General features: G+C 37.3%; 1 protein-coding gene across 14 annotated transcripts in view; it reads right to left on the bottom strand.

Annotated features, from left to right (window-relative positions):
• PKP4 (plakophilin 4) overlaps nucleotides 1-14,736 on the bottom strand; it is a 90,019-nt gene that overhangs the window by 39,170 nt on the left and 36,113 nt on the right. For 13 of the 14 annotated variants that reach the window (XM_040562574.1, XM_040562567.1, XM_040562571.1 and 10 more), the window contains one exon: nucleotides 2,364-2,398. The exons of the other annotated variant lie outside the window; for it this stretch is intronic. In XM_040562574.1, coding sequence (XP_040418508.1) covers nucleotides 2,364-2,398 — 35 coding nt within the window. The remainder of the gene's footprint in view (nucleotides 1-2,363; nucleotides 2,399-14,736) is intronic. 14 annotated transcript variants of the gene reach the window in all.

The following is a 14,736-nucleotide window of genomic DNA, read 5'->3' as shown; positions in this document are numbered from 1 at the left end:
ATTGTTTAGGCTCTCTAACAAAAGCAAGAAAGCACAATAAAATGACTTGTTTTTCTCTCTCTCTGCTACTATAAATCATGAGGAGAATGCCCCGAATAAAATAATAGCCTTTTTATAAATGGCTGCTGATCTAATATTCTATTTATAAGCATCTGCGAAACAACATCATGTTATATTTCTGTTAAAAATTCTGTATACTTCTATTGATGCACTTTCAAGCTAAGGTCACATCACAACACCCACTGACGTCTTTTGACAACTGCTGTCTCCAAGTCAGGAAAATACCCTGGTGATTTTAAAAAAGTGTTTTCGTTCATCTTTAACTTCAGTATTTTTAAGATCACAGTTGGTAAAGCATCATCTAGTCACACATTCACTTTTGAGCTTTGTTAAAGAAATGTAAGTAGAACCATCATCCTATAATCACAACATAAATGTGAACATTAAATGAAATGTGTATCACTTTACATTAAAATAAAAAAAATACTTCTAACATGTCCACTTCTGAGCAATTACTCTAGAAAAGCCTTACTTTAAATACACACAGATGTAATATACATCTCAATTAGTATTAATGCACACACTATTTAAACTGAAATTCGATATAAGTATATTCGTAACTTATGATAGTTTGACTATGAATCCTGTTCTAAAATAACTGCATTCCTAGACTTCGTGGACCTTTTCTCTCTCAAGTACTGCCATTGTGCCAAATGTTAAGTGACTTCATAGCAGGGGTGTGTGCAGGAGATTTTAAAGGAAAAGAAACATAGAAATGGGAGGAGATAAAGGATAAGATAAAAATGAGAACTGGATAGATGAAAGAAAAAAAAAGACAAATTAATAGAAAGTCAAGGAGAAAAAACAATAGATTAAGAATAAGCTACAGGAAAAACTGTGGAGGAAATAAAGAAATGGAATGTAATTGGCTTAGAAAAATCAGTAACGTAGACTGAGATCTGTTAGAAGATATCTTTACCAGTTGTGAACTGGAACATTAGAGAACCGAGGGAAATAATATAAGAAAAAGGACACAAAAACAATTTTCAGAATGAAAGAAAAATTAATAAAGAAATAGTAATTTCTCAATTACATGAAAAAACAAGCTTAAAAGAAAGGAAAAAAAGCTAATACAACTGCCTCACATCAACAGAGATGATAACGTAACAGCAATTGAAACCATGCAAATACAATTACATGGGGTTTAAGAGTTTAATCTCTAAATAAAACCAAAAAACATACGGGGTAAAGGAAAGGAGATAATGTGAGAGATGGATTTATCTAAAGTAGTCATAATTATCATAATTATAAATACATTTCAGTGAACAAGCAGATCATTATGATGTGTTATTCTTTGTAAGGCAAAATATTGGATAGTTCTTAAAACTGCATACATACTTACAGAAAGATATATTAACACTGTGCAGAGCTTAGCTGATAAACTTTTAACAAGCTACCTAAAATTCTTAACTGCATTTTTATTACATTCAACTCGTTTTGATTAACATGGCATTCTTTCAAAAGTTATACGATTGAATTAAAAAACCACAATCTAGTGCAAAGTAGTTGAAGGAGTTGAGGTCCTATTTCTAGTTCTGCTGTATGGTGTGGACTTCTGCATATACACTTCATCACTCTGAAGAGAATACCAACTGTTCAGTGATTGACTCTTCAATCATTAAATATTTTAACTGATGCAAGAAACCTCACTGGTTAAATGCTCTGATCTGTCAAGATCACATCGGATTGTTCTAATTGATCCTTCTGGCTTATAGAGTTGAATGCCACTTGAAAGATACAGTCCTATCCACTTTCATCTAATACACTCAAGAGTAGATGTAGAAGTACTACAAGACTAATTTTTCTTATTTTGGAAAGAAAGTTCAGGATATCCTGAGATATAAAAAGAGAAGCAGAGTTTTTTTTGAGCGTATTTTTTATTGGAGCATCTCTCAGTTACATAATATCTGTAAAAAGGAAAAAAGTCTTCAAGTTTAAAATGAACAGTATTTTTTCCATGATCCTCACCTGCCAAGAGGAAGACTCAAAATTAATTTTTAATTAATTGTAAATATACAAGGCTTTTGTTGTTCACAAAATCACACAAAAATTCAAAAGGCACAAAAAGATGTAAGGAAAATACCTGCAACTATCTGTATTTAAGGCAAAATAACCTTTTACAGTAACAGAGGAACACATAAGTCTGCATGTGAGGAAGTATATTAATATTACTTTAGAAAAGATATTTGGAAAAGATACATAGTGCTGCTGCTAATGTTCAGTTCGCATCAAAACAAGCGATAAATGCCAAGAAAATACAGGTTTGCGAGTTTAAAGCAAAATGTACACATAAAAGATAATACCTGGTGATCTCCAAGGAAATGACTTCTCAGTAGAGCTGCAGAAAGAAAAAAAGTTATCACAAAAAAGAACCACGTATCTAGTTTGAATTTCTTCTTTATTTTTATATATTTTTTAAACCAAAGCATATAAAATTGTACAAAAAAAACCACAAAAAACAGCAGACAAAGTTTCAATAGGCCCTGTAAATAATACTCTGTAGCTCTTTATACCTGACAATTTAACCTTTGGCTATTGATTTTTACTTTGTATTTATCATGGGAAATTCCCTGTAACTTACTGTATTGTAAATTATCAGTGAGCGTGACCTCTCTGCAACAGGACAGGTAAGAGCATGTCTTACGGTATGCACTTCTTATTTAAGGTGTGATGATATAAATAAAATAGTATAAAGTAGAATTTCACAGTCACGTGCATATGATTAGCAGTAAGCGAACAACTTCAAAAACAGGAACATTCACGGCTCATGGTAGGGTCTAGCAAAAAAGTTTGGGAATTACAACTCTAGAGCATTTTGAATTTCCGTGTAATGCAATTTGAATAACTGAACAGAAATGGAACCTGCAGATATTACTATTGTTTCACTTCCCAGTTTTCCAGAGGGAATTTTGATCCTTTGTATATGATAAGAAGTGAACACATTTGACATACCAAAACCTGTCGACCTCTAAGCGCAAACAGGTATTTCCATTATCAAGGTTAAACAGATGCCTTAAGAAACAACTATTTTACATGATTGTCTTTTTCAAATCGTTATTTTACACAGAACTATCTTAACCATTTTGTTTCTGCTACATGACATTCTTTCACATGTTGATACAGTACTAATGCATGACTATCTTTGCAGACAGAAAATTCATCCATATATTACATTTTTTCAAAGTTAAAAACACTCTTTCCTTGCTCTACATATCAATTATCAAACTTAGAGTACTAAATCATTTTGCAATGATTATAAGCTAGTATTTTCCAAACACAAATCTATTCAGAAGAAAATATGGGCAACTCCATCAGATTTTGTCTATATATCAGCATGCAACTGTGATGTTGGATAAGATGCATCTATTACTGAATTAGTATTATTTATTTTGCCTTTCTACCACAGCTACCAATTACAAAAAATATTTTAGCACAGCAACATCAACAATACTAGATATTTATTTTGTAAAATAGTAAACATAATCATCAAGCAACTTTTTTGAGAGACAACATAGTTGCGTATAGAAGTGTTAAGCATGCATACGAGCACAAACTAAACTGAAATTTAAAGAAATGAAGAATTCAAATTCAAGCTTCAAGCATCTGATAGCCAGCTTCAGAGCTAGGTAGTATCAAAATTTTTACTATGTATCATAGACTGTGGGAGAGAATGGCCAATATTAGAGTGTTTTGGGATGCTACGCTTGTTCTCTCTTTACAAAGCACATAAAGCAGGATAGTTTACTAGGCTGAAACTTGGTGTGTAAAGTTACAGAGGAAGAACTCCAGATTGAGGTTCTCCTGGCTCATCTCACAGCATCTCTTTACTCAGCCCTGGTGAGGCTGCACCTGGAGTACTGTGGCCAGTTCTGGGACTCCAGTACAAGAGAGACCTGGAAAGACTTGAAGAGTATCCAACGTAGAGTCGGGACCTCTCTGCAAGGCTTCTCTACCCTCAAGGAAGAGTAGAGAAGCACAGATATCTTAAGTTTAGATAAAGATGACACTTGTATTACTGAAGACGGAAGATGCATACAAATTTTCCTGAAATCAATATATTCCAACCCCTGGTGTTCCTTAGGGGTCGGCACTGATACCAGTATTACTTAACATCTTTATTGGTGACAGGGACAGAGAGATTGAGTGCACCCTCAGCAAGTCTGTGGATGACATGAAGCTGTGTGGTGCAGTCAAAACACTGTAGGGAAGGGATGCCATCCAGAGGGACCTGGACAGGCTTGAGAGATGGGCCTGTGCAAACCTCACGACTTTCAACAAGGCCAAGTGCAAGGTCCTGCATTGGGCTGGGGCAGTCCCAAGCACAAGTCCAGGCTGGGAGGAGAATGGATTGAGAGCAGCCCTGAGAAGGGCTTGGGGGTGTTGGTTGACGTGAAGCTCGACATGAGGCAGCAATGTGCGCTTGCAGCCCAGAAAGCCAGCCATATCCTGGGCTGCATCAAAAGCAGCACAGGCAGCAGATCGAGGGAGGTGATTGTCCCCCTCTGCTCTGCCCTCGTGTGACCCTGTTTGCAGTGCTGCGTTCAGCTCTGGGGCCCCCAGCACAAGAAGGACATGTTAGAGCGGGTCCAGAGGAGGGCCACAAAGCTAAGAGGGGTGGAGCACCCCTCCTGGGAGGAGAAAGGTGGGGTTGTTCAGCCTGGAGAAGAAAGGGTTCCAGGGAGACCTTACAGCAGCAAGCCTTACAGACCTTCCAGTACCTAAATGGCACCTAGAGGAAAGCTGGGGAGAAACTCTTTATCAAGGCATGTAGCAATAGGACAAGGGATAATGGTTTTAAACTAAGGAGGATAGATTTAGGTTAGACATTAGGAAGAAATTCTTTACTCTGAGGGTAAGCGAGGTTGCCCAGAGAAGTTGTGGATGCCCAATCCCCCTAGAAGTGTTCAAGGCCATGCTGGATGCAGCTTTGGGCAACCTGGTCTAGTGGAAGATGTCCCCACCCATGATAGTTAAGATCCCTTCCAACCCAAACCAGTCTATGATTCCATGATTCATTTTTAGGATCCTTTGCTTTGTTGGTGTCGTTCTTACTGCTATTTCCTATGTACGTGCATTTCTTTTTAACCCCTTTCTTAATTTCAGATCATTTCTTTGACACCTTACAGTTTTATTTCAAAGCTTATTATGTCGTAGACACAAAACTGAACTAGCTGCTAGTCTGGAAAAAAAATCCCATAAAGGGAAAAGGTTTCATATGAAGTCATTGTGAAACAAAACATACAAAGTATCACCACCACCATTTTACATTCTTCAAGCAATAACTCTCAGAGAAACACTTTCCAGCTTTGGATTTCAAAGTTAGATAAGGTGATGAACATTCATCTCAAACAGCTGTGGCAGTTTAACAACTTGGCCACACTTTAAAGGCAGAACTGGCTGGTCCAGCCACATCTCTTACAGTACCCATCCATGGGATGAAAATGGTACAAATGAAATACAAAACTTTAAGAAAGTTGTAGATTTCTAATTTTTGTTAAGCATTATACTTTTTTTGGGGGGGGATGGTTTATTCACAGGAATGTGTGCTTGTTGCTTAGCCAGAGCTACCAGTCCAAATTTAAGCATCTGTTAAGACAGAATGTGTTGTTTTACCTGTTTTTTATCTTCCATTTTAAGTATCTACATCAAGAATACATTCACAGTTATAAGCAGTATGAAGGCTTAAAGATGTAGATAACTGTAAATTCTTGGCAGAGGCAGATTTGAAAAATAAAAAGGGGGGCATATATTAAAATCCATAGACTGTAACACACATTACTAGTAACTAGCAACCATCAAAATCAGTATAATGTGATTCTATATTTTTGATGACACAACTTAGCATAAGTTTTCACAAATATTATAACTAAAGATAAATTTTCAAAATAATTTCCAGTCCTCAGCTTTTCTGATAGGCATCTTCTTGCTGTCCACAGTACGCCTAACTCCTGCACACGCTCTGCCAGCCACCGTACAGAGTACTATAGGCATCGTACGTCCCACAAAGAACCGAACAGCTCTGCTACCAAAGTGCAAGAAGAGCAAGCGGTCCTATGACTCGCCGGGAGAGGTCTTCAGCTGATAAAGGCAAGCACTAGAGCTCTGGGTAGGAATTTGGGAAGCTGCCCCTTGGGCGCTACACCCAGATTTGGCCACCTATCACAGGACGCTGTTCCAGGCTGAATCCCGCTGCAGAGGGGTGACACGGCCCGGCCAGCCCTGCAGCTGCTGGGGCAGGCAGGGGAACGGCGGGGCTGCGGGAGCATGGCACGGCCGCCCCACAGCGGGGCACTGCCTGTGCTGGGCACCACTCATTCAAAATGCAGAGATCTCACGTTTGACTGTCCTTCAAGTACTGCTTTAGGTGAACAACACACTGTAGTAACTACCGCGACACACAGCGCCCTTCCAGTGCTTCAGCTGTAAAAAGTTTTCAGTGGCTGACTGGTAATACGTCCTACTGACTCATCACCACTGCCCACCAGAGCTCAGGTCAGTGTGCACAAGCACTTGCACGAGCAGTTCCCACGACTCAGCTGGCAGACAGTCACTTACTGTGTCTCAGTCTGTGGTAGATGAGTGTTCACAAGAAAACTAACAATCCTACTTCAAAGCCCAGTCAATTACTGGATAAAAATGTAAATATTCACATATGCAGCTCACTCTTCAATTTATCAGCAGAGCACCTCACCAGTAAACTGCATTTCTTTTTTAATATTTGAAAACCAGCAATCAAAATGCATAAAAAGCAAAATTGCTCAGTTCTACTGGCATTCAAAAGCTTTGACAGAACTTCAGAAATGCTGACAGTCTGCATACACAGAAAACAAACCAAAATATGAACACCAGAGGTGTAACAAGAAACTTCACAATTTTCATTTATTTTCAGTGTAGACATGCAAAAATCAACCTTCTTAAATTTCTGTGGATTCAAGACAAGTGATAGCATACTCTGCACTTTTAAATGAGCAGCTGATGCTGCCTGAGTGCCACTGCTGAAGTGCCAAAGGAAAGACATAGTATTCAGCATTCCAGGCCTGAAGTGATGCCTTCTGTATCTCAAGTTACTTGCTTTGTGCTCACACACTCGCTAAGCTAAGCATCTTAAAAAGACTTATTAAATGATGGATTGACTGGTAATATAGTGACTCTTCAGGTCCTAGACATTAGAGTAGGGAACTCTATAATGCTTCCTGAAGTCATTTGGTAAACTACAACTTATAAAATATCTAATATATTGCATTGTCCAAAATTTTAATGGCTTTTGATGACCTAGAAATGCTGCGGAAGACTCTACACTTCAGAAAGAACAGCTAGAGAATGCGATGACTTCCAAAATTCCTGGGCATGGAATACTTGGATATTGTGTGCCAATACTTGGCACAAAAGAACCTGTACAAGAGTGAAAGTAGGGAGATGTAGGCTGCTGTTACCTCTGCTCCTAAGTATAATGCAACATTATTTACAAGTTGAGTAAAAAGTAAAAGAATGTAAAATAAATTTTAAAAACTTTTAACACATAAATCTGTTATCTCTTTCTACTTTTTTTGTTGTTTGCTTGGGTAAACAGAGTATCTAAGCAAAGCACCATGAGAAAAAAGAGAAAGAGTTCCTTATTTGCTCTGGTTATCAGATAAAAAACAATAGAGAATCCATATTCATTCACAATGAACTAAAAGCATACATATAAAGGAAACAGAGAACACCACAGAAGATCCAAGTGAATACTTAGAAACAATCATCCTCAGAGGTTGATGGAAAAATCTCCAAACCACTCCAAGTGATTCCTCACTAGGGACCAACTGTTAAAAATGTAGTGCTAAAACTAAATATAGACTCCTAGAGGAAAGAATTCTCAAAGAACTTAAGGAGGTGTTTCAGTTGCTACCAGTAAAACACATCAGTCCCTCATTGTAAACGATTATTTTTCTGGTGCTACCTTTAGAAGGTGCAGAAGGTGATACTGAACATATTAAATATTTGAGTTTTCAATTAGTTACTTGAAATCAATTAAAAACACTTGAGCTTCCATGACAGCAGCAAGCCAAGACAACTTTTGGAAAAGACAAGCCTACATCTTTAATCTACTTCAACTGTTTGGCTAAAAACAGAACAGAAAAGAAAGAAAAGCAACAAGCCTATCTATTTACTTACATCTTTAAAAATTTCTTGCAAAGCCTATGACAAACTCATTTAGATAACTGACTAGCCATGATAAATTCAAAAAACAACAAAACTAAAAGAAAAAAACCACCTGTAGGATTAGAAAATTGCCAAAAAAAAACAAACAAAAAAAAAACCGAACCCAAAAAAAAACCCGAACACTTATTTTTAATGTCAAAAAATATTTGTAGAGTAGTCCCAGAATTTCTTCTAGCAGCAGTGTTTAAGAACCTTTGCATACACTACTGAAATCTGGAAGTGAGATTAGTTTATTAAACACCTGAGAATAATTCACCTGGATGACTGAATGGGAAGCATTATGACAAGAAATGTAATGGTTACAGGCAAAGATGGGAATATTTGGACCAGCTCATATACGACAGAGGTTTTATGTCCAACTTAACCACTAATGAAAGTGCCTATGAACATGATTTTTGTTATATTTACATTCTCAGGACAGCCTGAAGACCTGAAAACCTAAAATCTTGTGTAGCAAGTAAGAAAACGTACAAGCAGGAGACATCAGTGGATGTGGGTACAATAAAAAAGTAACTAGAATGTAGGTTTTGAAGAAAACATGAAAAATATAGAAAAAATTGTTAATGTTGTTACACAAACTAATGGTTCTGGTCTTGTTATTCTTTCTACAAGGAAAATAGCTGAAATGGAAGATAAGAAAAATGAGTTCATTTCCTGAGACAATTCTAAAGTAAGGACATTTCAGAGTATAATTAAATGATACTGACAGAGGAAGAGACATTCAATATTTTTTTTAACCTACAAGAGAACAAACAAGACTAACACAATCCATTCTTACGTTCTGAAATCAGAATCACAAAATATCATTACAGTCTGAAGAGTATTAAAATAAAAACCATACCTTTATATGAAATTATTGTAATAAAGAGAATAGAAACCTTACAAGTAGATAAAAGGATTGATAATATACTGAATAAGAACGTGAAATCTAAAACAATCATGACACGGACCAACTTCTAATAAAAGGACATTCCTTCATTCTGCAACAGAGACAGTTACTCCCTCCGAAATGTTTAACATCAGCAACCATGAGGGGACCTGATAACTGGTTGTTTTACCTAACATAAGTAGTTCCTAGCTAAATACTACTGATGTAATTTATCATCATCTTTTCTGAAGTGTTATGATAAATGCAACATTACTATATGTGCCTCATATTTTCTTTCAACAGCTCTACAATGATCAACTAGGACATCATGATTTGAAATTATTCATTACCTAGCTAAATCGTATTGGATATGTTTAATCCTGACCAAGGGGCTGGACTGACCTCTCCTATGAAAAAAGGCTGAGAGCTGGGGTTGTTCATCCTGAAGAAGAGAAGGCTCTGGGGTGACCTCACTGCAACCTTTCAATACTTAAAGGGGACTTATAAAAAAGATGGAGAGCACCTCTTACTCAATCAGATAACGACAGGAGAAGGGGGAATGGTTTTAAACTAAAAGAGGGGAGATTTAGATTGGAGGTTAGGAGGACATTCTTCACTCGGAGGGTGGTGAGGCACTGGCACAGATTGTGGATGCCTCATCCCTGGAGGTGTTCAAGACCAGACGAGGCCCTGGGCAACCTGATCTAGTGGGTGGCATCCCTGCCCATGGTAGAGTGGTTGGAACTAGGTGATCTATGAGGTCCCTTCCAACCCGAGCCATTCTGTGATTCCTATGATTCTATGATTATTGTGCACTGATGCTCTGCAACAAAGAAAATTAAAGTATATCTTTTATTTCTTTTAAACTTAATGTAGGTCTTCAATTGATTTATTTTCGAATTCCAGTAAGTGTAAAATTAGCGTATATAAATAAATAACTGAAATTCCTACCTAACACCCCCATCCCCATACCCCCTCGAAGCACATACTGATTATAAAGGTAAACTTTATGGTGCTTAAAACGTGCCATGAAAGTTTGGTGACATCATGTATGCAAGCAATTTCAAATACACCTTTTGCAAAGTCTGAAACACTTGATGTGTCATATGAACAAATGAACTTGAATATGAACAAACTGGTTTTTGTAAGAATAATGAGTGAGGAGAGGTCAGTGCTGTCGGGACAAACTTGCTGCTGCATGCCCTGGAACGCCCCGAGCACGGGGGTGGTGCACCATTTGGAAGTGTCTCACCCATTACTGCTCCCCAAATGGAGCAAAAGTTGCCCAGTGTAACATGATGATGCGCTGACTTTCAAGCAAAACCACTTGCCCTATTTACAATCTTTATAAGCATTCTCCCACTTGTAGAAAAAAAAAGAAAGAACATATGAGCATGAAATGCAATACATGTTCATCTCAAAGAAAACGATCAGTGCTCAATTAGAAAGTGCACTATTTTACAGAATCACTTTGGAATATTTTATAGTACTGCAGAAAGTGCGCATAGTATTTTAACCCCTTTTTGCCAATACCAATTATCTGCCACATAAAGCAGAGAAAGTAAACCACCCTAGTAGCTACAACATTAATTTCGTTTTACAAAACGCAAAAGAGTTCAGGTAGGCGCATTACAACTCAAATTTGATCAATTCAGTATATTCAGTACTTGAAGTGTTAATTTTTGACTGTGTACCATACTGCCAAAAGGACCTGTATTCTTTAAATGATCATGTCTAGTGTGCCTTTTATGCCACTTTTTTTTGGTGCTATTATGAGTGTAGTATTTTACAATTAAAATAATAAATATGAACCTTTTGGTTCCCAAAAACATTCAGTTTTCAAGAGCTGCACACAGTAACTCATGAAAAGAGTAAGATGAACCGACTCTGTGCGAGTCATTTGGCCAACTCCCACCTGAGAGGTTAGGCAATGCGTTTTTATAAAGCAAGTCTGACTGCTGACCCCTGACACACACTGTTATCTACCTGCATCAGCATGCACTCCAACACACCTGGCAGCTCAGAACTGAATCCGACTGAGTAACACTGCAGATGGAAAGTTAGCTGCAATGCTGTCCGTATCTGTGCTTGTATGGGAGGCTGAACAGCCTGGTGGCTTCCTCATAGAAACTTGTGCATGTTATAACACAACACAAGAAGTAAAAAGATAAAACTGAAACTTTGCATTGTTTTTCCCAGCCTGCCATCTCCAATCTTGTAGTGTGTAACGCATGAAAAATATTTAATACTCACATGCAATGGGATGGCATGAAAGATCTTAGAAAAGCTTGAGGACAATACCCATTTATAAATATAATTATGAGAAGAAAGCATTTTAACAAGCAATAACCTACACGTACACAAAAATAAAAACATTTTGGAATCCAGGGCAGTTGAACTAGTGGTCCCTTCTCCACCCACATTACAGTTCCTTCGTACCTGCAGATCTGCTGCTGTTGTCAACTTTCATACTCCTTTAGAGAGTAAAACAGCCAACTACTACTCCTATGTGTTGCTTGCATTTAGAATATAGTTGTAATACAGGCTTGCAACAGCCTAACAAATATAAACTGCAAGTACCATCAGTTTGTTTTGCTCTGTTCATGTGTACAAAGCAACAAACACATTTCTTAAGGACTAGCAGTAACAGAATGAACCATTCCTCAGCAACACGAGTCCTCCTCAGGCGAGCTCACAGTAGGCTGCAGTCTCATCATCGGTGCGGTGCCTACCTCCAGATGGATTTATCCAGGTGCACAGTTGCAGACCATGCCTACATCTGCATGGAGTGTGCTCCATCTTGTGTGAGCGTCTAGGCTCACAGCCACAAAGACCACATGAGAGGCCACAGGTACTAGCTGTGTACTAGCTGCAGAGATTTAACTTGGTTTAAGCCACTGATGTTGCATTTCCCCATTCTCTCACCAGCTACTAGGAGACTTCTCTTGAGCTGGCACTTGTGCAACTGGGTGATGAGCTGGCTCAAGGGATGATTTGACTGAAGCGCAGAACAGCCTAAAGCCCAAGCTGCAACAACCCAGATGGACGCATACTGCCACAGATGTACCTGTGACTTGGGGCCAGTGTCTGTTTTGCAAGCAGCACTACCTCCGGGCCTGTGCTGCCTTGCCAGAAACCAGTTTAGAAGTGGTAAGTTAGAGGCATTGCCACATCACTGAAGTCAAAAAAGCCTTCAGCTGGACTTCCGATATCAAATGCTCCCAAACGTTTTAACCGCATTAAAGGAGATTAAAGCATTATCTTTGAAACAAAGCATTGTTGATTTGCTCAGGGGCAGAAAACCTGAACAAAGGGTAAAAATAAAGAAGTGTGTGCAGTATAAGACGCATTTTTGTCCCGCCCCCCCTCCCAAATAAGGCCGTATTAGAAAACTCGTGTATCTGTCTGGGAGAAACATTATCTTGCTGCCTAGATGCTTAACTTTTCTGTGTGTCTTTGAGCAGGCTGTTCACCATCCCCAAAGCATTCAGTTTCCAAGCTTTTCTATGCCTCAGATGCCCTCTTCACGTTTATTTAATCCCTTGTCAGCCTTAGCAAGACATTCACATCACCCAGTTTGGGGAACCACACATTTTTATTTGTTTATTTATTTTTATGCAGGTTTAAGTGTTGCAGTTGCATTTGCGTCTGCCATGGCACTCCTCTAAGCTACTGTTTTACTTTGATTCTTTCAACAACCCTAACTCCACTGGAAGCCATGCTTTGTGCAGAAATGGAAGCATCTGATTCTAATATGGAATTTTTCTTTCAGCTTCTCACACATCTCTTAAAAAGCACAGCCACATTAAAGAATAAGCCAAAATATTAACTAAAGACACACACATCTCAAAGTTTTGAGCAAATCAAGTTGTAATTCAGTGTCCCTCAGTTAAAAAAAAAAAAAAAAAAAAGTAGTGTAGCACTGCATTCTTATCTTTGAGACTAGATTCAGCTGGGATAAGAAAAAATTAGAGAAAGTAGAACAGTGGTGAGAAGATAAGGGTGTCTGTAAAAATTAAGATTATAATTAATTTTTATTTTAAAATGTTTCATTTTTCCATAGTTATTAATAAAATTTTTATGGCCCTGAAAACAAGTGCTTGAAGAGTTTACCTAGAGTCACAGATGTGCTCATACCAAAATATATAACAAACCAACTTACGTGCTAATGTTTGCTCCCCCTACACTTTCATCAGCTTTTTCCATACAAACGTTGCTTAGCCATTAAGATCAAATAAAAGACCAAATGACTCTGAGAAGCTATAAATTACATTTTTCATCTTGGTAAATGATAAAAGTATAGTATCTAACTCATTGTGTAGATGCTGGTAATTGTACATTATTTCAAAAACTACACAATTTTATTTGTGGGATAAGCTAATTCTAGTGCTCTTTGCTCTCCACATCCCCATACAGCAAATTTAGAAAACATTTTTCCTTGTATACTGCTCAGGCAAATTCTCTGAAATTGGATATTAGGAGATTCAAGACTGAATGAGAGGTATCCGTAGGCATAAATTATAATAATAGAGGCTTTCTACTTATTCTTCCATAAGAACTTATTTTTTTTAAGCTTTCAAAGCCAAAATCTGAACTGTAACTGCACAAATATTTGGATCTGGAGGAAGGATGGGCAAACAGGAAGGGTATAAAATAGTCATCTTGTCCAAGGAATATTTCTGAATATTTCAAAGTTTCTCAAACAGAAGTTCTCATGCTAGGAACAACATTGTCAAATGACACCTTAAGCCAAGTAATAAGATGTATTAAAACAACTGTGTTATCTGCTACACAGGATTTTTTAAAATTATTTATTTATTGCAAATAAGCATGTCCCATTTCTTAAGGTTTTGTAGGATCAACTTTCTATTTAATTTGCAGAAATGTGCATCATGACCTCAGAAGGAAATACTTCAAAATGACACCTAAGTTTACTGCTGAAAGAATACAAAAACAACAGTAATCAAGGAAAAAAAGATATATAATGCTCAGAGCACATTCTCTCTATACACGTCAACATGAAGTATGCTGCAACCTGAAACACAGGTGTAAGTGTTTCATAAGAGAATGCACTGTTATCAGCGCTTTCAGAATCAAGAGCTACTGATCACTTAACGTATTTCAAATGAATAAACACCCAAATACATTTAAGAGTTTAAAAGTTTTCTAAGAAATTGAAAAAAAATCGTACTCATTATAAAAATATTAATGAAACTTTAATGAAACGCTTTGCTACAGTTATTATCATTATACATTAAATATATCAGGTATGTTTCACAGTGCTTAAAATATGCTAACAGTAAAATTACAGCAAGATATTCCCTGAAAACAAATGTAATGAGGAAGTATTTCAGAAGAGGTAGATGAAACTAGGCAGCTAATTCAGGAAAAACGAAATTGTAAGGATTACTGCATTTAACTAGCACTGTTAGTTTGATACAATAATTTATAAGTCTACTGCATTTCTCTTTGGCTGAATCTTAAAAGCAAACTTCAACATACTTAAAGTGCAATTAAAGCTTTATACACCCTATACTGAGAATGTAATCGATGATTAAAGAGATCTTTTAAAAACTGTCTCACAACTCTTTATAGCAAATCTACAT

The sequence above is a fragment of the Cygnus olor genome, chromosome 6 (genome assembly GCF_009769625.2).
Source record: "Cygnus olor isolate bCygOlo1 chromosome 6, bCygOlo1.pri.v2, whole genome shotgun sequence".
Taxonomy (NCBI): domain Eukaryota; kingdom Metazoa; phylum Chordata; class Aves; order Anseriformes; family Anatidae; genus Cygnus; species Cygnus olor.
Note: the sequence above shows the minus strand (reverse complement) of the source record. Positions and strands in the feature narration are given on the sequence as shown.